This window comes from Carassius auratus, unplaced genomic scaffold (genome assembly GCF_003368295.1).
Source record: "Carassius auratus strain Wakin unplaced genomic scaffold, ASM336829v1 scaf_tig00026111, whole genome shotgun sequence".
NCBI classification, from domain to species: Eukaryota; Metazoa; Chordata; class Actinopteri; order Cypriniformes; family Cyprinidae; genus Carassius; species Carassius auratus.
Genome location: NW_020525489.1, coordinates 63,643 through 89,664, shown reverse-complemented (window position 1 = coordinate 89,664; position 26,022 = coordinate 63,643). Strand labels below are relative to the sequence as shown.

The following is a 26,022-nucleotide window of genomic DNA, read 5'->3' as shown; positions in this document are numbered from 1 at the left end:
AGCTCATAATGAGTATATTTACACTTTCAAATGCCTGGCCAAAATATACATCTTCATTCAGATAATAATGACAAGATGCTGCTGTCTGATGTGCCACAGGCCATTGAGTTCCCAGACCAGTGTATCAAAGCAGGACGTCTAAAGCATCCATCAACAGTGAGACCAGAGGAACAAGGAGGCTTGTGCTCCACACAGCAGTGCATTGTCAGCTATTAATAACCTGAAGAGTCTGCCAGTCTCAGCCACAGGAGATTCCAGAGTAAGGACTTTACTGAAGAGTGACTTAATGAAACTGAATGGACCCAAATGCTGACTGACTAGCTAAATCAATTTATCGCCTGCTCCAAGCAGACCAAACTTTTAGTTTTCATTCAGTGGTCTAAAAGAATCCTCCAAAGAAAATTAAGAGGAAATAAAAATACTTAAAATATATGAAGCCTAATTTCTTCCTTAATTATTAATTATTTATTCAGACAATTAATAAATTTACCAAATTAATTTAAATTAATTCATATTAATAATATTAATATTATTAATATTTAATAATTATTCTCACTCCTATATTTGCAACACTTTGCAATATGGTCCATATATTAATTAACATTGGTTAATGTGTTAACAAACAATAAGCAATATATTTGTAACAGTATTTATTATTCTTTTTTAACATTAATTATTTTGTATTTTTTATAATGTAAATGTAATTAGTACATGTTAAAATTTAAATTAAGATTAATTAGGGCTTTACATTTTCTAAAGAACAATATTATACATGCATCAAAACTGTTTTCTGCTGTTAAAAACATTTTTAAAGAATTATTTGTCTGGCCTAGAATACGTTTTCATCAAAACAAAGCATGCACTTGGCTTTAAGATGGTCTATGAATGTCACATCAACACTCATTTAAATGGTACTCGGTTCTTATAATTGATTCAACTGTTGTGTTATATTATTCAAGGCGTGATATCATTATGAAAGCCCATGCAGTAGTGCCACAGGTCTATGGGAAGTACTCCTCCTAGTGGTACTGGGCTTTAGCATCTTCAACCATCACATGCTTTTCTCATCGCTTCTTTACTTTGGGTGCTTTCAGTTCTCTCAGTCATCCTAAAATTTCTCAGAAACAAACTAAACCTTATTGTCACAAACAAGCTACTGAGTGTGAATAAAACTTACCTTTTTGATGGTTTTCGTTTGTACTAAGGCAAGCTCACGGTTTTCATCAGTGACATACAGGGAGAGTTTGACGTAAGGATCACTGACAGGAAGTAAAGAGACAAAAATACATATAAGACCTTCTCACAACAACCAATTTGAAAATGAACATTAAAAATGAATACACACAAAACTGGAAAAGATTAAATGTATTTATTAAACAGTAAATTCTTATTTTAACAATACTGATACATCACTTATTTCTCATCTTGTACTATAAAATGTACCTTTGGCTGGTCAGGCAATTAAATAATGAAGTAATAAATCTGTTACGTCTTCGCAATGGAAAAATTATTTTGACTAAGAGATATGCTACAAAGATAACCATTGATTCACAAACAAACACACATCATTTGCAGGGGTGGGAATCACAGGGTACCTTACGACACAATACTATACATGGCTCGTGATACCAATAACATCAGGATACAGCAATTCTGCGATAATTGATACATTGCTAGACAATCCTATAATGATAGATCATGATATCTGTCTAGCTATGAAAACAGAATGCCTGTGAAAAGGTTACGTGCAGGTTCTCTCTATTCATTCAAGTCTAAACTGCTGAAAATTCAGCAGAGAATCATTTACTTCTTTCTTCTGTTGAACATGAAAGTTATTTTGAAGAATGTGGGTGTCTCCAGCACTGTTGGGAACGTTACTTTAAAAAAGTAATTAGTTATAGTTACTCACTACTTGTTCCAAAAAGTAACTGAGTTAGTAACTGAATTACTCTATAATAAAACTCGTTACCAGGGAAAGTAACTATTTGCGTTACTGTAAAAAAAAAGAAAAAAGAAAAAAAAAGTTGCTACATGTAAGAGAATTAGTACTTTTTTTTTTTTTTTTTTGCAGTTTTCACAAGTCTAATGACATGAGTAGAACAGACAGGTGTTCGTACATAACTTTCAATATTTATTGCACGTCAACAGACAGCAAGAGTTTTATCCTGCACTTCAAGTATTATCTTTGTAAGAAAAGTGTTTTTGGCCACTAGCTTTTTAGATGCGTGTGTCACACATTACATCTACACATTACATGCATGTTCTTGCCTTTGACCACAATGAATTTGAAGTAGTGCTTATATCTTCACCTTGAAAATGCCAACTTTTCATCGGATTGCTCCTCACTCGCCATCTCTGCTGCGAATCTCTGTGTAGCTGACTGTTGCGTGCGTGTGTGTGTGTTTGGCGCAGCCGCGTGTGCTGGCATGTGTGTAAAAACACTGGCTCTGATTGGCTACCATGAAACACATGACTCTTCCTTAGCCAATCACAACCGCTTATCTCGTCATTAACCCACCTGCTCACTCACTGTGTGAGCCAGGGGTGTGTTCGAATTGCATAGTTTATTAAATCAATGCATAGTAACGCACCGCATTTAACGTTCAGTAACGTTAACGGCGTTTGTAACGACGAGAAAAGTAATTAGTTAGATTACCGCGTTACTGAAAAAATAACGTTGTTACCTAACGCCATTCTTTTAAACGCCGTTATTCCAAACACTGGTCTCCAGTGTCTTCCACACTATTTTTAAATATATTTTTTATATATTTAAGTTAATGGGGACCAGAAACTGTTTATTTTATTCATCAAAATATTGATATTTGGTGCCAGTGTACTGATTCTCATTTTGAACGGAGAAGGACAATAAACGAGTCAATGTTTTGTTCGTTATCTGGCTCGGCTCTGTGTTCATCTTCAGTTCTCTCTTCACAGCAGTTTAGTCAGTGTACTGTTTGAGTAAAAAAATTACACTGGGATATTGGTTTGTTTGAACTCAGAGGCAGTGTCAGCCAGATTGAAAAAGTTAACAGTTTAAGTCATTTGTGGATTAATGCGTATTGGATTGCGTCTGATGTTTCCAGATAATCCTATTTCTACCAGATTATAAACTTCTAAAGAAAAACACTGGGGCACATTTCAGTTGGTTCCCAATGCTCATGCATGAATGAGAAAATAATGAGGGACGTGGTTCATTTTAAAATTAGTTTTTTTAAGCGCAATGAGCCACCAAAAATATCTCAATGCATTGTTAGTGCAAATACACATAATATTTTTTCAGGTACAGTGGGTGTATTTGGCAGCAGCATTCAAGAAATGTTATGAACAAATATAAAAATAAAACACTATATTCACTTCACTGTATAAATTACAAATTGATTCTTATTAAAGAAGCAGTATTAAAGTTCTTCAGTTAAGAGCAGTAGCTGCGTTTCCATTACCCTTCAAGCTGCACTAATTAAAATTGCAAACTGAAAATATACATAATGAAAATGCATAATTTTTGCAAAAGCTCATATATTTCTGTCTCATTCATCATCACCAGCACGGTACTTTTTCTAATCAGTAAATGTGTGCAAATTAGGTTTTAGGCGGAAAGTCAAACTCAACATTTTTCATTTACTGAACAGTTGGAACAGTTTTTTTTTTTTTTTTATTGCTTTTCTTTAAACTGCTGTGCAGCCGAAACGGCCTTCTCTGATTTTTTATTGCATTTCTGGATTTCCTGTTGCCTCTAATTGAATGTTTAAGGATTCGGCTTTCTTTATTAGAATAAAACATTATGAGACGGGACATTCTCGCCTTGGTAAACATATTAAGCGTTTTGAACAGTCGGATGTTCTCCAGCTATAAAAGTAAATGTCATTTCCAGGAGAAGATAAAAAAATATGATGAGTGACATTCGTGTGTGCAGATATAAAAGTAAAGTGTATAAATATTTTTTTTAAAAACTGACAAAAATGGCTAAATCATTCTGAAAATAGCCTGAAGACAGAAGTCAAGAGTTGGACAAATCTGTCTGCTTTGGAATTTCTTGGATCTTTGAACTTTAGTGGGTCAGCGCTAGAGAAATCTTAGACCATTAAATCACTGTCATTTTCCCACGTTAAAGGTCACTAACAGTGTGCACTGTTACCATAGAGTTGGGCGACTTTGCAGGGGACTTGGCTCTTTACTTGATTGCGCGCGAAAAGCAGAAATTAGAGGGGAAATGTGGGAAATACAAATCAAAAGGGGATTCTGAGGCAGAGAACCCTCTCAACTCACTAAACTTAACTGTTCATAATCAATTAAACCAAAGGTGAACAGGATTATCAACTGTATGTGCAAAAAACTGCAGCTTCATTGACATTTTCAAGGGCTTTCAAGGATGATAGTAATCTGTTGTCAAATGAAAACGCAGAGTTTAAGAACTATACAGTTCAATGTTAAGCTTGCTAGCACTTGGATAACAACAAAGATTAATAAAAACTCAAATTAAACAAAAAGTACTGAAACTAATATATGGATAAAAGAATCCCAATCCATAAACAGTGCGTTTTGCGCAGATTAGTGCAAGAGAAAAGAAAACTCTCTGTTCAGACATCTGTGAGGGTGCCTTGTGGCATCCACTTGCTCAGCTGCATGTATTTTGCTTAAATTAGCACAGATGTAGCATGGTCCTCATGAACCAAACATGCCAGACTCAGAAAGAGACTCATGCCGTTAACCAAGCTGCCCATAGAGGAGATACCCATAATGGTATTAGAATGCATATCTATGGCCGACAGGATGTTGGGATACACACACTCATGCTGACAGTTGAATGCGCTCTCTCCCTCTCCCTCACACACACACACACACACACACGCACGCACACACACTCTCTCGCTCTCTATAGGACTCCGTGATTGGAGCAGACAGGTCTCATGGAGCCTACAGTAGATCAGCACAGTTAGAACAGAAGGAGCAGTGACGTCTACACCACAGGAGCAGAAAAGATGAAAAGAAAGAGAGAACTGAGAGAAAGAAATAATACAAATACAAGCCATTCCACACATACATTTCTTCCTGTTTGAATTAAAACTGGCTTTTGCAGAAAATGTGCCGTTTAATGTTTATTTACAAAAAAAACTAACATCTGATGACAGCGTACTGCTGCATATAAAAAATACTACTTTTCAGTAAAAAGAACCAGATGCCTTTTTGACAGATGCATGGCCGGTTATATGTAATGTAGAACATTTATTTGCATATGATTGGGTTACAAAACTACCCAAGGTTCACTCTAACCCTATGGCAGCAGCAAATATGAACTCACAAGAGTTTCCACAGCTCAACAGTCACAATACATACATTATAAGAAAATGGCTGGAAAATAGCTGCCTGGTGGTGTTGCCAAGATGGCCGCTAAATGAACGGACTCACTTAAAAAAGACTGTGTTATTATCAAGTTACCAACTATTTGTTGTAGCACCAATTTTGACAATTAGCCAAGGTTAACATTTGTTAAAGCCCTCTTGTTTGCATCCTCAGTAAACACCCATTACAACTCTGATATATTCACTTTTTGACAGAGTGGGGTATAGTAAAGTTTTTTAGGAGGAAGGAAATTAATGCTTTTATTCAGCAAGGGCACTTTAATTCGATCAGAAGTGACAGTTTAGACATTACAAAATATTTTTATTTTAAATGCACTCCATTCCTTTTAACATTTTATTCCTCAAAGTTATTTTAAGCTGTAATAATATATTGCACAATATTACTGTTTTTGCTGTATTTTTTATTACATAAAATGCAGCCATGGTCAGCATAAGAGTTTCATTTTAAAAACATTAAAAAAAATCGTATTATTTTTATAGTAACTTAGCTGAGTAATAGAATACTTCTCAAATATAACACACTACTCTAAGTTAAGTGATTGTGGCACTTTGTCTTGGACTAAGTGAGGTTAGTGACTGTGAAAGAAAAAAGGAAAGAAATACACTGGTCTGTTAGGCAACAAAAACAAATATAAGTCCATTATGCAACAGAGTGGGGAACAGCAGATAAGGCAGAAGATATTTATCATTACAGAGGGCCAAGCACCAGACACTTCCACTTTGAAGTTGAAGTTCAACTCAGATTTGTGATTAGGTGCCAATTGTTTAGCCTTTTGAGAATTTCAATGTATTGGTATCAAAGGTTAATTTGATACCAAACCTTCCCTGAGCCTCTTAACACTAGCACTACCGGAATTCTATAACTACTAGAACTGCCAATAGCGGTCATTTTGACTGTTCATACCAGACAGCAGTGAATGTCATTTTTGTCATGTTATATTTACTTCAAAGCTTCTATGGTCATGTTTTATGAAAAATGTGGGGTAATTTAAGCATACATAATATAATATGTTCGTGATATTATTGTGTAAGAGCTACTAGACCTCCCACAAAAGTGCATGCCGCAATTTGCTTTCCGCAATTTGCATCCGGCAAGCTGGAGATCAAAGTTTTTCACCGCAGTTAAAATGTTGTTTTTGAAAGTCAAAATGTCAACAAATATGAAATGAAGCAGAATATTTCGTTAGATAAAAACATATTGTGAATTTTGGAAATGATTACATCTGTCTTTATTGAATACATTTTGACTTTTGGAGTTTACAATGCTTTAGCACTATCGGAAATGTTTGGACCACACGAATCGGAAACAATTTTATGCAGCCTCTAATGAAATCTAAAAAGAATAAATAGTTCTGTTATATTAGGACAGATAATAAACTCTGAATCACTCTCAGAATCAGTGTCAGACGAACTGTCAAGAGACCAAGAGACATCGCTCTCTGCTCCTCCATCAGACTCTGCATCATCAATGTTCTCAAGCAAGGATAAAACCTCAGTGACAGTCATTTTCTTTCTTCTTGCCATTTTGACGGTAAAGCTAAGTTTTAGCTTAGCAAAAGCATACAAAACTGCCAGAGAAAGGTTGCTGGGCAACAGCTACGCACATCTTTAACGGTGGGAAAAAGCGCTGAGGAGATACAACGCCTGTAAATATGTGCGGTCAAATTGACCGCTATGGCCATTCAAGGTAGAAATACTCAGAACTCTTTTGTGTTTTGTAATTTTAATAAAATAACAATGTTAAAATGAAATTTACATGAATTTAAGAAAAGTCATGGAACTGTAGTTATATGGGTTTTATTTCAACAAAGTTATTACATTGCAAATCTTTAAAACGGTCAAAATGACTGCCTTGGTAGTTCTAGTGTTAAGGCACAAGTCTGAAGTTAAAATAAAAACAAAACAAAAACCAATTTTCTTAGACATCTTAGCAGCGTTAAAGCTACATTTATATTAGGTTATGTAAATGTTTAACAATTGTATGGTATAAACATAACTTACAAACTTCCAATAGGGATGTCAAAATGTCCTAATCCCCATAAAAATAGTAGTAAAATGATACTGCATTTTGACACAAAGTTGGACAATGCAACGGTTATCAAGTAAATGCAAGTGGTTATTATTTTCTACCTTAACACACATTATTTATTAGCTAACTAAAGGTGTTTGAAAAAATGACAGTCATGGACGAATATAATATATCTAAATATAAATCACTCGCATATGCAACTAAATTTTATTAAATTTAGCCATCGGCTAATAAATTCTTAGATTTTACTCGCCAGTTTGTGTTCGAGGCTATTATAAGATTAGCACAGATATATTTTCACTCGCTGAACACTGACTGAGTGCTTCAGAACTTCTCTCTCCATCGAGCGATCTGTATTTTTTCCAATCATCTCAGTGGAAGCACAGTGCACCTGTATTTGCCGAAATGTAAACGGTGTGTGAAGGCGCACGACTCACCGTCGCTTTGCTGATAGTGCTGTTTCTCACACATGCAAAGAAAGAGAGCGAGAGTTTTACCACACTGAATAGACACGCTACATGTAAACCATATTCTTTGTTTTATTTTCCTGTCAAAATAGTGGAGTACATTTAGAATTATTCAACTTTTTCGAACAAGGAGAAGATATTCCGGTTTCTCCGGTATTGGGCGGAGCTAATGCGCAAATGGCAATTTCATTGGCTGGCGCTCATCTATTACCATCCCTGTTTTGATTTCAGCAAATCAGTTCGACCGAACCCAGACAACGTGATTAATATTCATGAACCCAGCAGCTCATCAATCTGTAATGCATTGTATATTGTTAGTATAGTAGTAGAATTAGTAGTAGTATTATCTTTTAATAATAATTTATATGATCTATTACTTTTTTTTAACAGAAACCCTCAATGACCAAAAATATCTTAAGCATCACCGCCAAGTCTTAAGTTCAGTTAAAATGACAAATATGCATTCATACATGGTTATCAAGTTTTAGTTCTAATCACTAAAGTTCTATCCTTAAATATTGCTTAATACCATAATATAATGTTTGACTGACTAATTAAGAAGCTAAGATTTAAGAATCTGTGCCATATTACAAAGATAAGCTGATTGGAATCATATGTGTTTGTGTGTGCTCTTGTTTTTGTGACATATCAGCACACAACTGTGTATAACGACATGGGTATGACACAGGTATTACAAGGAGAGGGTGACTTATGAGGACATAACCCATGTCCCCATTTTTCAAAAATGCTTATAAACCATACAGAATGAGTTTTTTTGAGAAAGTAAAAATGCCCAAAGTTTCCTTTGAGGGTTAGGGTTAGGTGTAGGGTTGGTGTAGGGCCATAGAATATACAGTTTGTACAGTATAAAAACCATTACGCCTATGGGATGTCCCCTCTTTTCACAAAAACAAACGTGTGTGTGTGCGTACATAAAATAGTATATCAGTCTGGAGAGAAAACTAAAAATGTTATGATTATATTGCCACGGTGTGCGTAGAGATTGATATAGTCAAAGTCAGCATGAAATGCTGTGAATGGCCTATAAAATAACAAATAAGCTTTATGCAATTTTAATGCCCATCTGACATTAAACTTACAATATTCAAAAAGTTAAGTGGTATGTTTACAAATGACAGTCTGTAATTTACGCACTCTCTGACCTCTGACTTTAGAACCTGAGAACTTCAGAGTTAAATAAAGAGAACTTGCAACTCTGCACAAAAGTTCCCTTTGTGCTCCTTTCCTGGCAGACAGATCATTTGTTTGGATAAGTCTATTGTCTAAATTGAGAGAAAGACTCACAGAGTGAAGTTCAGTTATTCAGGCACATAACTAAAAGAGCAAATACACAAACACATTCATGCGCACACACATCCAAAAGCTTCCAACATTTGCTAATGAATGAACGAATAGACTGAACAGGTCTCTCTGGACGCATCTTTTAATTCTTCCTTACCTGGCACCAATGATGTCCTTCTTCGCCAGATCAATGCCAGCAATGACCTTGACACGAAGAATACGAGATTCATTCTGCAAAACATGACACACACAGAAAAATACCATCATGAATATATCAATATCTCAGATGAGTCTAGAAGAAGAAGAAGAAAAAAAAACAAAAAAACATTTCGCCTAGTAGCCTAAATTAAGCTGAGCCCAACTTGTGAGAGCGTCCTAATTTCACCTCCAGGACAGGATGAAAAAAGAGCATCTTAAAGAAATTAGAAGGAAGCAGCTGCCAAAAAAGCTTTTGTGTTTATTAATAGACACATGAGAAATAAATCCCTCTGGGAGCTATAAATGTACTTTAGCTCTAGAACACCACTATTTTTCACCATTTTATTGTCTTATGGCTGAATGAGGCGTCTAAACTTCTCAGCTTGGCCTTCATATGCTCTTCAGCAATAGGTACAACCACCATTTCACGACTCCCACTCTGCATAAGAGCGTCCCGCCCCAACATCACCTTGGCCTGCATTCAATCGCTATTCATGACACTCACGATTACACAATGAGCATCTTATTCACCCTTTCAGCTTTTGAAGCTCACCAGTCCAGAAATGACGCACTGTAGAGATTAAGAAAGGCCCTCTTCTACTGCTTTACCCACTTCTGCTCTCTACATGACTCAAATGTAGACATGCATCATTTGTGCAGCCGAGACAAACAACAACAACAACCAGTGTGACAGTTTCTATTTATCATGCCTGCCATTTATGACTTAATTATTACAGAACGAATACAATTTGGATGAGATAGGAAAGACGTTATATTCTGACAGGCAATAGGGTGTTACTGTCATCACATCGGGTGGCCCCGATGGATCTGTGCTTTTCATATAAAATGCAAACAGATTTCTTTGCAGAAAACTACTGGTATGAAAAAAAAATTGTTTAAATGTATAAAATAAATTTTGGGAAAGCATGATAAAACTCATGTTAAGTAGGGATGCACCGAAATGAAAATTCTTGGCCGAAACCGAAAACCGAAAAAGAGAAAACCAAGGCCGAAAACCGAAACCGAAACACCGAAATAAATTATCCCAATTATTAGTACCATTGCATTTATTGCTATGACCGTGTACTAACTTTACTAAAATTAAGACATTGCAATTGCATAAATTAATATTAAAGTTTCAAAGATAATTACAATTACATAACTTATTAAAAAAAAACATAAAAATACATAATTACAAATGATGTAAATATTTATTAAGCACATTGCAACAATGCACAGTATAAAATAAAATTCAAACAAATAATTTATCCCACTAATGTGTATATTTAATAATAATGTACAGGCCTACTGGCCTGCAGAAAGGTTTTAAAATGAACAGTTCTCTCATAAAAACAAAGTGCATTTAGGTGAAGTGCATTTGAAATTTTTCTATGTAGGACTAGAAAGTGCATTACTTCTCCAGTTGGCAAGACTGTTATCACTTCTGGGGATGGGGACTTCAGACAGATAACCATCTAGCTGTTGAGCAGTTGAGCTTGTCATCTGCTTGACATTTGAGAAATATTTGAGAGAGTGTATTTAAATAGGGCCAGGGCATAAATAAAATTTTTTATCAAATTAAAGCGAAAATCTAGCATAAATATGGCTACAATCTGATATTATGTATGTATATATGTTTGTGTGTGTGTATAAGAACAAAATAGCCAACGTATTATTATTATTTGAGGCACTTTCTTGCAGAATTCCACTGAACATATCAGACAACGATGGTGCATGCCACTCATCTGGTGCAGAGACGAGTCTTTTTTTTTCTGCGCTCTGATCGGTCTCCTGCGCTTGGCGCTTCTCCGTCTCCACGCGGGTTCTCCGCATCCAGCGAGGCCTGGATCATTTCTCGTGCGTGTTGCCTTATTTCCGCATCCATGTAATGGTCATTATAACGCGGATCAAGCACATTCGCGATGAAGTGCAGAGGATCCGAAAAGATCTCAGTGAGACGTGTGCTAACAGACTCTATAAGACTGTACTTTTCTTTGTTTTTACTTCGTGGTCCGTCTTAATCTCTTTGTTAGGAGACGCTTTAGTGCCGCGAATAAAGGAATACGAAGAGAGAGAATGTTCTCACTGGTGTGAAGTGAATGTCGCGGGTAGCTCGTGGTCTTTGCTATGCAGGTGCACGTGCAGGTCGCGGTTTCTGTTTGCGTCATCACAACATTTCGGCCGTGTTGTTTCGGTGATAAAAGTCTATCGGTGAAAATTTTCGGTGGCCGAAATTTCGGTGCATCCCTAATGTTAAGCCATTTCGGTATCAAAGAATTCATAGCAAAAAAAAAAAAAAAAAAAAAAAAAAAAACATAAAATAATTAATACTATATACTGTTCAAAATTTTTGGGTCAGTCTTTTTTTCTTTCTAAGAAACTAATACTTTTATTCAGCAAAGGTGCATTAAATTGACCAAAAGTGACACTAGGCATTTATAATTTAACAAATATCCATTTCAAATAACAGCACAACTGTTATGTGAACTGTTTTCATAAAAATAAGAAAGGTTTCTGAGGAGCAAATCAGTATATTCAAATGATTTCTGAAGGATTATGTGACACTAATGACTGAATAATGGTGCTGAAAAATCAGCTTGGTCATCACAGGCAAAAGTAATCACATTTCAAAATATATTCAAATAGAAAAGTAATTTAAATTGTAATAATATTTCAATAATATTTCACATTCCAGGTCATTAAGGACAAACCAGTGTCCAGTTGCAGATGAAGACAAAGCTCTTCCCCTCATTCCGTATACACTACTCACAAAACTTTCGGGTAAAATTTCAGAATGCACTTAAAATGCACGATATAACCTTTACAGGTGAACTTAATTTGACCTTCTCTAAACTTCTGAATGAACATGTCCATCTGTTCAATATTTCAGTACTCAGTGCATAACATGCTGTTGTCTAACAAAGTGATTAACCTGCAAAAAAATCATAACAAGTGTCTGATCCATAAACCGACCACTAAATGCTCTGGTTCAATGACATTTTGTATTTACAGTCCTCTTCATCATGCTGTTCACATTTTGACATCATGAGACAAAGACAACACATGACAACTGATCAACAGGGCCAGGCAATTGTGAGGGGAAGTTTCCACTTATTGTCACAGAGTATCATCAGCAGGTTGCAACAGAAACACAGAGAGACTGGAAGAGTCACAGAAAGCCATAGAAGTGGACGTCCTTTGGCCACATCCTATGCTGATGACTGCCTAATTGTGAACAGTGCCCCGAGGAACCTGATGATGAATGCCACTTAACTCCAGGGCACATTTAAAGGAGGTGAGAGACACCAGAGTGTCACATCAGACCACTTGAAACCACTTATATCAACATGGTCTGCGACTCTGCGTGCTAGATGACCTGCAAGGGTACCTGACCACACCACCAGGCACAGGCGTCATCAACTTGCATGGGCCAGGGAGCATTTGCGCTGGACAAGGAACCAGTGGGCCTCAGTGCTGTTGATTAAAGTCAATTCACATTGAGCAGAAATGATGGCCGCCAACGCTGTTGGAGACATCAAGGAGAACGCTATGGATCAAGACAAGCCTGGTGTTACAGACTGGGCATGTGTGTCTAGTCAATACAGATTTGCCCTACACCTTTTGAATGGTACTGTGACAAGCCAATACTACCTGAATAACATCATAAATCCAGTCATTGTGCCTCTGCATGAGCAACAAAGGCCTGATTTCATCTTCATGGATGACAATACCTCAGCTCATTGAGGTCGCATCATCAGGGAATGGCTGCTGGAGACTGGGGTACCTCAAATGAAGTGGCCTGCACTTTCTCCAGACCTGAATCCCATAGAAAACCTATGGGATCAGCTGAGCCGTTATGTAGAGGGTCATAACCCCGCACTCCAGAACCTCAATGACCTCAGGGCAGCTTTTCAAGAAAAGTGGAATGCCATGCCTCAGCAGACAATAAGTCGTCTTGTGAACAGCATTAGAAGTCGCTGTCATGCTATAATTGATGCTCAAGGACACATGACAAGTTATTGAGATACTGATTTTTTTGCTGTGGTATACCCACCACTGTTAGCTTATGTTTCAATACATTGTTTGAGATGAAGAAATGGCCATTTCATGCTTCTACTTATATGCCCTGCTTTCATGATTTAATATCACTGTAGCATGAACGTTTTACATTTTCCATAAATTTCACCCTAAAGTCAAATATTCCTAACTTTTTGTGAGTAGTGTATGAACACTCCCTCATCCAACTCCACAATGTTCAGTATCAATCCTCACCTTACATCACACCACCAGAACTTGTTCCATAACAACACAGACTCACGACACACCTTTATGAAATAAACTGCCAAAGAAAGAACAGCATTAACTTTCAACTCCAATCACTCCTGTGAAAAAAAACAGTTCAGAGCTCAAGCGCTAGTCTAGGATGACACAACAAGAGAAATGTCAAGGAAGTTTTCCACATATTATTATGTATACGTCTTTAAACAGAAATAACAGTGACCTAAACTTTCAGACAAGTAAGCAATTTCAAAGACAAGAAATCTATTTGAAACTTACATTTCAAATTGAAACCAATAATTCTTATTCTTTCTTGCAGGTTTTGGGAAGAAAACATCTGACTTGAAAGAATTTCAAATGCACGTTTTCCTTTTACATGCATTAAAATACACACTCTTCTGACCCTCGTAATGTATTATAACTGAGCGAAAACCTCTTCCTCGCATCCTATTTCAACAATACAAAAAAAAAAAACATACCCTTGAGACTCAACTCAACCTGAAGCTTGAAGATAATACTCGACACGGCTGCACTCATTCCCACTCGTAATTATTTCCTTGATCGTCCCACCATTCTCTGTTTGAGGTTAAAAGAAAAACACTACAGAAGGGCAAGCAAGACCCAGAGTTACAAACCCACCTTCCGTTCTAACGCGATGCATTCAATTGCTTACTTCACACACTCAAGACAGACACTTGAGGGGATGAATTGGTCGGGCAGAGATGATGACTGGGTTTCGTCCATTAGTGGAAATGATAACTCATTGATATTGCAGATGAAGGCCAGGACCACTGAAGAAGGATTAGAAGAGGACACAAGAAACCACTAAAAAAATTAAGTAATAATTAAAGAAAAGGGCTGCTACTCTTTACTCCTGCTAAAGAAAAAAAATAATTATTTTGTAACAATATAAACATCTTTACTTTCAATGAAATTACCAACATGAATTTCCTAAAAAAAAAAAAAAAAAAAAACGTACATATGCCTTTAAATGAGACAAAATTGTGTTAAAATTAGCATTAGCCAGACCACTAATTACTATATAGTTATTTAGAATAGGCCTATATTTTTACACAAAACAACTTCTGTCCCCCTGGAGTAACGTGACTTTAAATGTCTTGCTCAAGAATAAGACGGTGGATGGATCTGGATACAATTATTTGGTTACAAGCTCAGATGTTTCACCACCAGGTTACGTCAGCCACAACAAACTTCAACGATAAGTTGACTGTAAACATCAGCAAAGAACCCATGCAATCAAAATAAAGTGGTATGTTTACTATGTCAACAAAACTGTACTGGCTCAATTCAAGTCAAGTATAAGGAATGGCTTTGCTGCAACCCTATTTAACATGTTTGACTGATATAATAATAAAGTCTCAGGGCTGCTTTTATTCTGCGCCAACGTAAGATGGCAGGAAAGTATTACTCAGGCTGTTGCGGTCAAGCTGGATAATAAGGATTAAGATTCTACGAGCCTCTTAGAAAGCCGAAGTTCTTCCTGTGCACACCCAGCGATTAGTTCAATGACAGTTTGGTATTTCCACGCCATATACTGTATCATCAGGTCACAACTGGGAAACCTTGGTTTGCTGGGGACATCTATTAATGGTTGGACTGCAATACAATATGGGCTTAAATGCCACTTAAGACAACAGTACAAAACATTAGCAGTAGGGATGTGCCATATCATACTGTCCAGGATAATACCGATATACATTTTTTTTCAAAAAGTGTCATATCCCGATATCAATGTTTATAGCGACGCAATGACGTATGGTGGATACATGTTCCCTAGCATGCAAAACAATATTCAAGCACACACTCTTACTTTAAAAATAGGCGAGGAATATAGCTTTAGTAAAGTGGCATGGACAGAGGGGAGGCGACTGCCTGAGGCTAGGGGTGTCCATGGTTAACCGATTAACCGATTAACCGTTAAAAATTGCGTAACCGAGTGAAACATTTTGCTCGGTTAAGTGACGTCAATGGCGTGCATTGAATTTAGTTGTAATACATTTTTGCACCACCAGAGACCGCCAGAGCGCTCCCAGACATTTGTAATGTCCACAAGAAGTCATTTTTCTAATATGAAGCGGGCAAAAAAAAGTACAGCGTTGGAGCACTTTAAAATTGACAGTGACGGGGCAAAATGCAAGTATTGCAATACAGTGCTTAGATATACTTCAAGTACAACCTCGTTGTTGTAATCTCAACAGCCAACACCCGGGCATCATTAGGCCGGTCAGGACACACTGGATGCGTGGAGATGGGCGAAAGCATCTCAGCTGCGTGGCGTGTCTGTTTTTAATTCGGCTCCCATGTTAAGAGGTTAGAGCTTTCCGACTGCCTGCGTGAGACGCGCGGCTCAGGCGCGGCTCGACGCGTGCATGCTAGAAATAGAACCGACGCCTTGTTGGAAGCGTTTCCAGGCAAAATATAATAGGAAAATATGTTTGTCATTTTGTACAGAAATACATATTAATTCATGACATTTTGATATTTGAAAGTTAATAGGTTGACATAAATTCAGATATAAATGTAATTAAAATATTTTTTTTTATCGATTTTCAAATATTGTACCTGTCAAACATAGTCATAAGCCCTATTCGTACGGGACTAGTTTTACAGGGGGTCGTTAGAGAAATCTCCGTTTCACAGACGTACTTAGTGATTTTAATCCCGTCCGAATCTGCCACGTCTGAGTTTTTCTCACACAACCTCTGTGATAATTCCAGAGCATATTTACTACCGTTTTTCAGCAAACTCAGTGATCCTCTGAGAAAGCTAATCCCGTCCGAATGCGAATGTCTGTGATTGCCGGTGATATTTTATTTCACAACGCGGTTCCTTGTGTGTTTTGGCCAACGTGAATTACCGTAGATGCTCTTACTGCGCGGATGTTTGATAGATTTGCTTAGCGGCAAATAAATAATAATAATAAAAAATACAAATAATAAAATCAAAAGCAAGATCGCTTAAACAGTTAATACCGGCTATTGTAATATCAGCATCAGGTAAGATTACTCACGTTTATTTATGTACTCAGTTACATTAAAAAAAAAAAAAAAAAGGAAAACAAGTTAAACTAAAAAGAACCACACATTAACAAGGTTTGCTATACTAGCCATCTAGTATTTATTGTGTAATAATACTAATGGCAATCATTTTGAATGAATGCAATGCACGCATACACAGCGCGTGATCTCTGTGACGCCCAGATGCACAAATCAGACCCTCCCACCTCTGTAATAAACACGGAGATACTAGTCCCGTCCGAATTGGTACATGAAAATCACAGACGTCAGGTGGTAAGAATCGAAACTCAAACGTAGTTTAGAAAACTAGTCCCGTCCGAATAGTGCTATAGCCTTAGCGAGGCGGCCGCGGAGCCTGCTTGTTACCTTCGCCTAAACACGGAAAGTTACATAACTATTACTAGAGCCGGTTCCTTTATAAGATAGCCAAAGGTCGGTGTATATTTGCTTTATACATTTTAGGCTTATTCTCAAATTCAGATTGTGTTAGTGGGCGAGATTATTAGGCAGTTTTAATAGGACAATTTGACCAGAGAGATTAAATTTTGTCGGACATTTCTTTTTTTTTTTTTTCGGCCAATGTCCGGAAATTACCGGACAACGGAAACCCTGGCGCACACTATGGTTAACCGAGTATTAACCGCTAAGGGCCTCGGTTAACGGTTAATGAAAAACTTGAAAACGTGCAGCCCTACCTGAGGCCAGTTTAAAAAGACGGCCTGTGCCTCATCATGAAAGCTTATCAACAGGACGTGTTTTAAGCCATGCCCATTTAAACATTCAAAAAAGTTTAAAGCATTCAAACAGAAGATGCAGAAAAACTCAACTGAGAGTTTGCGCTTAGAGAGCTGCGCAAACACCAAACTGCACTCTTCTTAGTTTCCTCCCATGGCTAAATGAACTTATACACCTCACCAGTTTAAACAGCCAAGTGGCACCGATGCGTTGTTTGCTTTCAAACCAAAGCGAAAATACACATAAAAAATGTATCCTTGTGGCGCAGCTGATAAAGAAGAGCATACTCCATCTGCGTACTGCTCAGAATTGCCAAAATGTCGCTACGCTGATTTTGAGAGACTCAGAGAAGAGGAATTGTTGAATAAAGTAATTAGTTTAGTTTTTTTTTTATTTACAAAAAGTATTCTCGTAGCTTCATATAGTTACGGTTGAATGACTGATGGCAGATGGACTATTTTGACGATGCTTTTCATACTTTCCTAGACAGTCTCAAGCCTCCCTGTTTTCATCCAAAATATCTTAAATTGTGTTCCAAAGATGAACAAAGCTCTTATTTTGGGATGGAGTATCCCTTTAATTCGGGTCCGCGCTGTTTGGTGCACAGGGTGCATATGCAGAGAGCCGCGTCTACAGCTCTTTAAACACTGAATTGAATACTGAATTCTTGCCCTTGAAATGACGAAAACATACAAAATTGTCACCTCGAAAGTATTCTCGAAAAAAATTTCGGTTATGTCATAAGTAAAAGTAAACCGTTGAAATGGCATGTGTATCATATTGGATGTATTATTTCTTAAAATGACTGTGCCTAATTTACTACCTGCTGTCAGTGTCTTTAATGTTAATCCAAGAAATGAAATAGGAGAAAACCACTCAGTGGCTCTTTACTGAATTACTTTGTAGTTTTAACAAGAATTAACCTACATTTAATTTATACAGTAAAGACTATGTAATGCTATTTACATTTGAATATTCAGATTCTGTACCTGGACACATACAAAAAAATCTTAAACATTGTTTAATTTGTATATTTGTGCTATCCATTATTATTATTATTATTATTATTATTATTATTATTATTATTCGCTGCCTTTGTTTTATCCATTGTTCAGAGCTTATGCAAATTCATTAGTACACAGTCAGTTTTCTGAACAACAACAACAACAAAAAGCAGTAAGGAATTTATTCAGTTAACATTTCATTTTTTTTAGGCTGCATTTATTTGATCAACAAATACAATAAAACAGTATCACAATTTAATGACGGTTTTCAGTTTTACTATATTTTAACATTTTATTTATTCCTGTGATGGCAATTTTCAGCATTATTTCTCCTGCCTTCAGACTGTCACAGAGTCCTTCAGAAATCTTTCTAATATACTCATTTAATGCTCAAAGACATTTCTTTGAATTATCAACACAGTTCTGCTGCTTAATATTTTTGTGGAAACCATGATACTTTTTTCTTTTAGAATTATGGTCTATGATGTGCTTATGAATCACATAGATCGATGCTCTCACTTCACAGAGTTATTATTAAAGGGCTTCTGACATTATACACTGACTGTCTCTAACCTGTCTAAACACACAGATTTCCAAAGCATTTGTAAAGATGCTTCCATCAGCAGTTGGATAATCAAGACTGCTGAGCTTAGTGGGGCATTTCCATATCAATGGTGTTCAAAATATTATGGCACCTGGTGTCATCAGAACTAAATCTGCCTTAATGCAAGGTTCACTGTTAATGCTAAGCATGGCATCATGCTCATTTTGCAAAACACTTTTCAGGAGCACTAGGTATGTCAATTTTTTTACGCGACAATCAGGAAATGAGAAACCTGCACGTGACTGCTTTGAAACTTCAGTGAGTGTGAAATTAGAATTCTTCCCAGCAGGCCATTAACAATATCATAATTATCATTTAAGATCCATTTTAATAGATAATTCTTATTTTAATATGTGCTATTACTTTTCTAGGTAACAAGACTTATTATTTGCCAGACAAAAATCATAAAACAAGCATTAAATCTCTTGATGTTGGAGGAATTTGTTTTCTCTGCTCACCAATGCTGCATTTATTTGATCAAAAACACAGTAAAACAGCCAAATCTTGAAATATTATAGCAAAACTTTTTTTTCTCTTTTAATACATTTTAAAATACATAATTAATTCCTGTGATCATAAACCTGAATTTTTAGCACCATAATTCTTCAGTATCCTTCAGAAATCATTCTAATATGCTGATTTGCTCCTCAAGAAAAATTTCTTAAGTTTGCAAGTTTGATAAGTTTGCAAGCTCAAGATTCCCTTTAAACAACATACTTTTCCCATGTTGTTCTATGGGATCCGTAGGGATGTGCAGAGGGTGAAAACAGCCCAGATTTGACCTGCAGTGCCCCTGACCTTCTGTAAGCATGTGGATGCTATGTGTGGAATACTTAATTAGGGCCTATTGTTTAGTTTTACTTGGTAACTCAGTTACTCTCTGAATTGCAGACAGAATTCAACACACTTTCTAATTTTAAACCTGTGACATTCCATGCCCTTAAATTCCAAATTCTAAAATTCCATCAAACACCATTATCACCATGGTGCATTCCAAAATATTAAAGAACAAACGCTTCTCTACTCTTGTAATTCACTTAGAGTTAATAGACACAAACTGAAAAGCTTTTGTATCAAATACTTCAAAAATGTAAAAATCAAAGCGCTGACCTTGGCTATAAAAGAGAGAGTGCAGCGCACATTTATTAAGTACAGAACAGCAAGGTAAAAGGAAAAGCACTTCAGCATTAACAAACAATAGAATATCATTCAATTTAAAAGCACCACATTTCTGATATCTATATGGGTGTTTATATACTCCCCCTTAGGGATAAAGGGCACCTATCAAAAGGAAAATTGTTTTTATATTTGATACAGTAACTGTAGATTTTGTGGCATTTGGCTGGGGTCTAATGGTTCCTGGGTTTTCTAATTCCATTTTGGGACCTCCGCACAGAGACATGTCACACGGATTGAGAAAACATGATTCTGATGCAACTACAGCTCATGTATTTTTAATGATGATGATGTGACAGCATGTCGCTGTATCACATTCCATGTCATGATGCGGAGCATGAGTGTACAATCGAATAAACGTTTGCGTGTCCTCCCTCAACGCAAACAAATTTTTAGCATACTCGAGTCAAAGGCCAAATCATCAGATTATTGTTGATTCCTAGCAAGGTTTTTCTTTTGACAATATACAGCTAACCTAAGGTGAAGGATTGCACATGAATAATAATTATGCTATCTAATGATCAACAAGCAGCTGATGATATGAGCTGATGAGAAGGTAAAGGTACTTTCTTTTTCAAACTGGACACTCCCAGAAGATTATCAAGCAATGTATGCATCACACATTTAATACTCACACACTATACTGTACCTTAAATACATGCTATTGTGTTCAAAAACATCAACAGAGCCAAAACAGACCAACATCTGAAAATTAGAAGACCAAATGCAACAATACAGTTGATGTGAACAGAAACTAGTGAACACTCATGCACTCATACATTCATGAGATTTGATTGGTACATTCAAGATCCAGCAAGGATGCATTGGTCAAAAGTGACAGTGATCTTGCTCTGCCTGCTGCAGTGTTTTCTTCTCTTTGCGTCCGTCTTCAGCACCACTGGCCTCTATTGACAGCCGTTTACAGACTAAATGTATTTCCACACAAATTCAATTTAGAAAAAATTACCATGATGCAGCTTGTGTGCAAGCAAGGAACAGAGATAGTCTCTGAAATACAACAAAATAACGCCCAGTAGATCGCACTCTGTATACTCCACTGTATAAATTAAATATAGATTAATCCTTATTAAAGCTACAAAGTTACTCGCCAAGACGGGTATTTTGACGCATTGACGTATTTGTCCATTCAAATGCAAGAATGATGGAGAAAAAAACTCAATCCGGGGTTTGCGCTTCAGAGTACTAAATGGAGTTGTCTTTAGCGCCTTGCTGGAATGCTTTTAAATTGCTTGAATTTTTCTTTCTTTGAATTAAATAGGCTTAAAAACAGATACAAATGATAAACTTTTTATGATGACCCAGCAGTGGCCTATTGTCGAGCCCTGATAATAATAGTGTTCCTGTAGCTCAATTGGTAGAGCACTGCATTATCAAGCGCAATGTTGGAGGTTCGATAAATAACATAAATTTTAATAAAAGTAGTTTTTAGAAGAAGACGTTTCTTGAGCAGCCATTTCTGAAGGATCATATGACACTGAAGTAATGATGCTTAAAATTTGTCTTTTCATCACAGAAATAAATTACTAGGGATGGGTACCGAAACCCGGTATTAAAATGGCCCCGGGGCTAAATTATGAAATACCGTAGTATCAGTAAGATCTGACGGTACCGGTTCTGCTTTCGGTACTGGAGGGGAAAAAAATGTATGTACTATGTATTTTTGCTTAATAATGTTATCGTGCACATTTTATCTCACAAAACATTTCTAATGTGCGATCATATTAAGACGTTTGTCTGTTTAATCTGCAAGGTCTCTCATGCACGCCGCGGAGGCTGTCAGTCACACACACCACAATGAGCCCGGCGCCCGCACAGATATGAAAACTCCCACTTAATAATAAAGAGTGACGATGGCGAAGAGATTTGCTTTATAATGTTATCGTGCACATTTTATCTTACCAAACATTTCTAAATTCTCTGTGAGATCTGCGAGAGCTCTCATGTGCGCCACGGAGGCTGTCAGTCTCACACACACACACACACACAACAAAAACTAGCGTGGCACACACACACGCATAAGGGGCCATTCATATATTATGCGCGCTCAAGTTTGTTATTTCAAATGTAGGCGTGCGGTATGCGCGCTCATAATGGAAGCGACGCGCACGCGGTGCGACGAGCTCGATTTTTCCAGGCGTGTCCGCACCGCATCGAGTTAAAAACATCTCAACTTTTCAGAATGCTGCACCGCTGATCATGTAACTTCCTCACCTTTTCCATAACAACGGAAAATTTCTGCGTCTTCGTGGAGAGAGCAGGTCATGGTTGCTTAGCAACAGCAGACTCCTCAGGAGCACAAGTACCCGAAGGCTTTGGGGGAAAAATCAGAAAGTGGCGTGCCTAGCGTTTTCCACGCATTTTTAGACGCGATATTTGAATAGCCCCTTACAGTACGAAAACTTCTGCTTAATACAAAGAGTGACGATGGTGGAAACAGTAAAACGTTCCAAAGTGTGGTTATACTTCACTAGAGTTGATGCAGACAACGCTGGTTGTCATAAGTGCAACAACATTTTTGCATGCAAGGGTGGAAACACAAGGAATCTGTCAAAGCATCTTTCAAAAGTGCATTATGTGCAGACAGAGAAATGCAAAGTTTTCGACTGCCTAACACAATTTCAAAGTACCGATAAGAATACCATTAAAGTACCGGACCGTTAAGCAGTACCGGTAAGAGTAGTAATACCGTTAATACCTTAACGATACCCATCCCTATAAATTACATTTCAAAATAGATTCAAATAATAAACACTCATTTGAAATTGTAATGATATTTCACCATTATAATGTTTTTACTGTATTTTTGATCAAATAAACATCCTTGTTGTGATTAAGAGACTTCCAAAAATATGTAAAAAAAAATTAAAAATTTTACCGATATTTTTAACAGTATAGCGCATAAGCTATATAATAATCACTGGTTTCCATTGTGCATTTCTAATCTAAACAGGGTTATCCAATACATCTGTAAGATAACTCAACAGAAATAAAACAAATGGGGCCTAAATTTCCATAAGAGTTCTGTCTATAATAATTGCCAGACTGTTCCGATGGGAGAGCTTGTCATTCCTCTGTACAGACAGTGTCTTGGGAACTGAGATCTATAGGAGCAGAAAGGCACGATCAAGCGCAGCAGAGAGACAAGAACTCAGAGATCAAGAAATGGGATCCCACAGGACTGAGAAAGTGTTGCGTGGTAAACAGACCCGCTGGCAGGGCTGAGTGCCAGGCAACTTGACTGATGCCTGTCACATACTAATGAAATAATGCTTGTCATCTGTGTGTGTGGTGCATGGCAGTGTGTTTTGTGCCATGATTTGGGATAGTACATCAACATGATGGTTCTGTGGAGGGAGTTTAATTGAATTCATTACGAACACCAATTTTGCAGCAATTTTACAGTGACAAAGATACTCCATATATTATCTGTTCTCAATAAGAGTTGGTGCAGAGACAAGCAACAGAGATACAACAGAGTTAAGCAGACTATAACGCTATGCTTACGAAAAGTAACAATGTGCCGACCATCAAGGAATGTTATTACTTCAAAACAGCTCAGCAAATCGACAGCCTCCAACCATTACCATTTAGCGATTTAGCTGTTATTAGTCGAGCCGGCATGATTATTTCCCAAGTTGATAATGTCAAAATAGCATTTAGAGAATGCATAGGGTGAAATTTAATTTCCTTTTCACTTTAATCAAATCAAGTTTACACACATCAGAAGAACTTCCTCAGGCAGTGAAATGAGGGATGTTGGTCAAAAAAAGTTCCAAAATTATTAATTTACGTCGCCTACTCTTTTAGGTTATAGTTTCAGAGTTTTCAACTAAAAGTTCTTTAGTACATTTCCCCCTTAAGAACCTCCTATGCTCTACGTGCTAGGTCTCATATCTTTCTAGAAATTGCTGACTGGCGAATTTAATGTGATACAGGCTTAAATACGTACCTGCCAACTTGTACAGACAGTAATACATGACTAATATCTCTCCTTTGGACTCAAATATCACAGCCTAACCTACATAAATAAATAAAAAAACTTCACTGATATTTACACCTATAAACCAAGGCTTTGAACTATATCACCATGATCATTAAAAACTAAATGACAGATCTAGTAGGCCAGAAAGAGAAGAGGTAGAAAATACATTCAAATGGATCCAAATGAATCATAGGCGAACACCTGCTGCCTAAGGCGGTCTTCAAGCTCTCAAGACAGTTGATCTGAATTTTCAGCGGTTACACCGGGGCCCTGTTATGACAAACAACACGGTGTTGTGGCTGCTACAAAATCTGTTGTAACATCATTACAAACACCGTAACACTGGTTGCACCGAGTAACTACAGATAAATCTTGATTATGATGCATTCCTCTTTATCCCACATGGTTCCTTTAAGGTAATAAAGGTAATATCATTAAAGCTATAAGTGTGTTGCTACAAATAACTATAAATGACTAATGCGGAATCAAAATCATCCATCATTCAGCCAATTAAACTGCCAATGTCAATAACAACAACATCCCAAGTGTCTCAAATTTAGAGCATTAAACAGAGCCAGAAATCTTGATATGTCAACCTGATATTTGAAAGGTGAGCTGTCAATCTTAAAAATCTACACATATACCCTAGATGACTTAAAACTGGAATTGCATTTGATTTGAGATATTACATTTTTGATGACTTCTTAACAATTCCTAACACTAGATATCCTATTGAATCTTATGGAAACGTGGAAGCATAAGCTGTGGCCAGTATTTGCAATTAAATACTGACCAACCTTCATATTTATATTTGTAACCATAAAATCGTTCTATTAGGCTTAATGAAATTTTTGCTATTTATTTGTCACAATGCAAATTCACATCAACTGAAATCAGGATGTGAAAAACAATAAACATACAGTATTAATATGGTAGGAGGCATGCAACGCCTTAAAGATGGCATGGTTTAGAAAAACAGTACTTACTTCATCCTCTGAGAGTCCATAAATAGGTTCAAAATTCGTAGCCATAAAGCCAAAGGGCAGTTTAATACACACATACACAAAAACGCATACACACACTCGTGTGTGCTGGAACAATAGCAAAGTGTGTCCTCCTCCAACCTCCTGTGAACGTAAGTTGATCCAAAGCTATGAAGTTCTGAGTCCAAAAACGAGTGTCCCTTTAAACCATACCGTGACAGAAGACGTACGTCCACCGGTTTAATCTCATTTAACCGCTAAAATTCGGCGAATACACGCTTAATTTCCCCAACAATATGATTTCTCCTCGTCAAGTGCAAACGCGAATCATTCACTTCCTCCCAGGATCCGAAACACTCCCCGCTGAATTGAGTGACAACTTATCGCGCCAATCACAGGGTTTTCCGAAACTCCAGGAGGAAAGACTATCCAATCCGTGTTGGCTGAGGGCGGGGCGATGTTGTTGCACTTTTGTGAAGTAATCAGGGATAGGTAGTTTCCCTAAAATTCCAATATCGGATCCATAAGAACTTGATGTATTATTATATCTTATGCATGTCTGCATGTATGTTTTTTTGTTAATTAATACTTAGTTTATTTAAAAAGCCTGTAATAATCTTGCAGCTGGTAACAGGAGTCTAGCGGTGCTCTAGCTCCCTCTATAGTGTAGAAGAGCGATACTGTCAACATGTGCCAATTTATGATTTGCACCCAACACTGGACAAAGTCCAACTATTACGCATAATGATTCATCGTACATGTGAAATAGCCTAGGGAGGAACGGAACTGAAAGATGTTTTCTGCTGGCTTCTACTGGTGTTTTATTGCTCTCGGCTTTTCTACAC

The 26,022-nt window shown here is 37.0% G+C and overlaps 1 protein-coding gene across 1 annotated transcript; it reads right to left on the bottom strand.

Annotated features, from left to right (window-relative positions):
- Window positions 1–1,093: 1,093 nt before the first annotated feature.
- Window positions 1,094–25,535, bottom strand: LOC113078622 (E3 ubiquitin-protein ligase NEDD4-like). Its single transcript, XM_026250943.1, has 3 exons — window positions 25,181–25,535; window positions 9,316–9,389; window positions 1,094–1,259 (listed from the first exon to the last, which is right to left on the bottom strand). The coding sequence occupies exons 1-3, from the start codon at window positions 25,223–25,225 to the stop codon at window positions 1,154–1,156; spliced, it is 225 nt and encodes a 74-aa protein (XP_026106728.1). The 5' UTR covers window positions 25,226–25,535; the 3' UTR covers window positions 1,094–1,153.
- Window positions 25,536–26,022: the final 487 nt, after the last annotated feature.

Excerpts from the sequence above, each read along its gene's own strand:
- LOC113078622 (XM_026250943.1), bottom strand. The coding sequence starts at position 25,225 with ATGGCTACGAATTTTGAACCTATTTATGGACTCTCAGAGGATGAA. Across the intron at positions 9,390-25,180 it reads ATGGACTCTCAGAGGATGAA|AATGAATCTCGTATTCTTCG; the intron begins GTAAGTACTGTT and ends CATGTTTTGCAG. Across the intron at positions 1,260-9,315 it reads AAGGACATCATTGGTGCCAG|TGATCCTTACGTCAAACTCT; the intron begins GTAAGGAAGAAT and ends ACTTCCTGTCAG.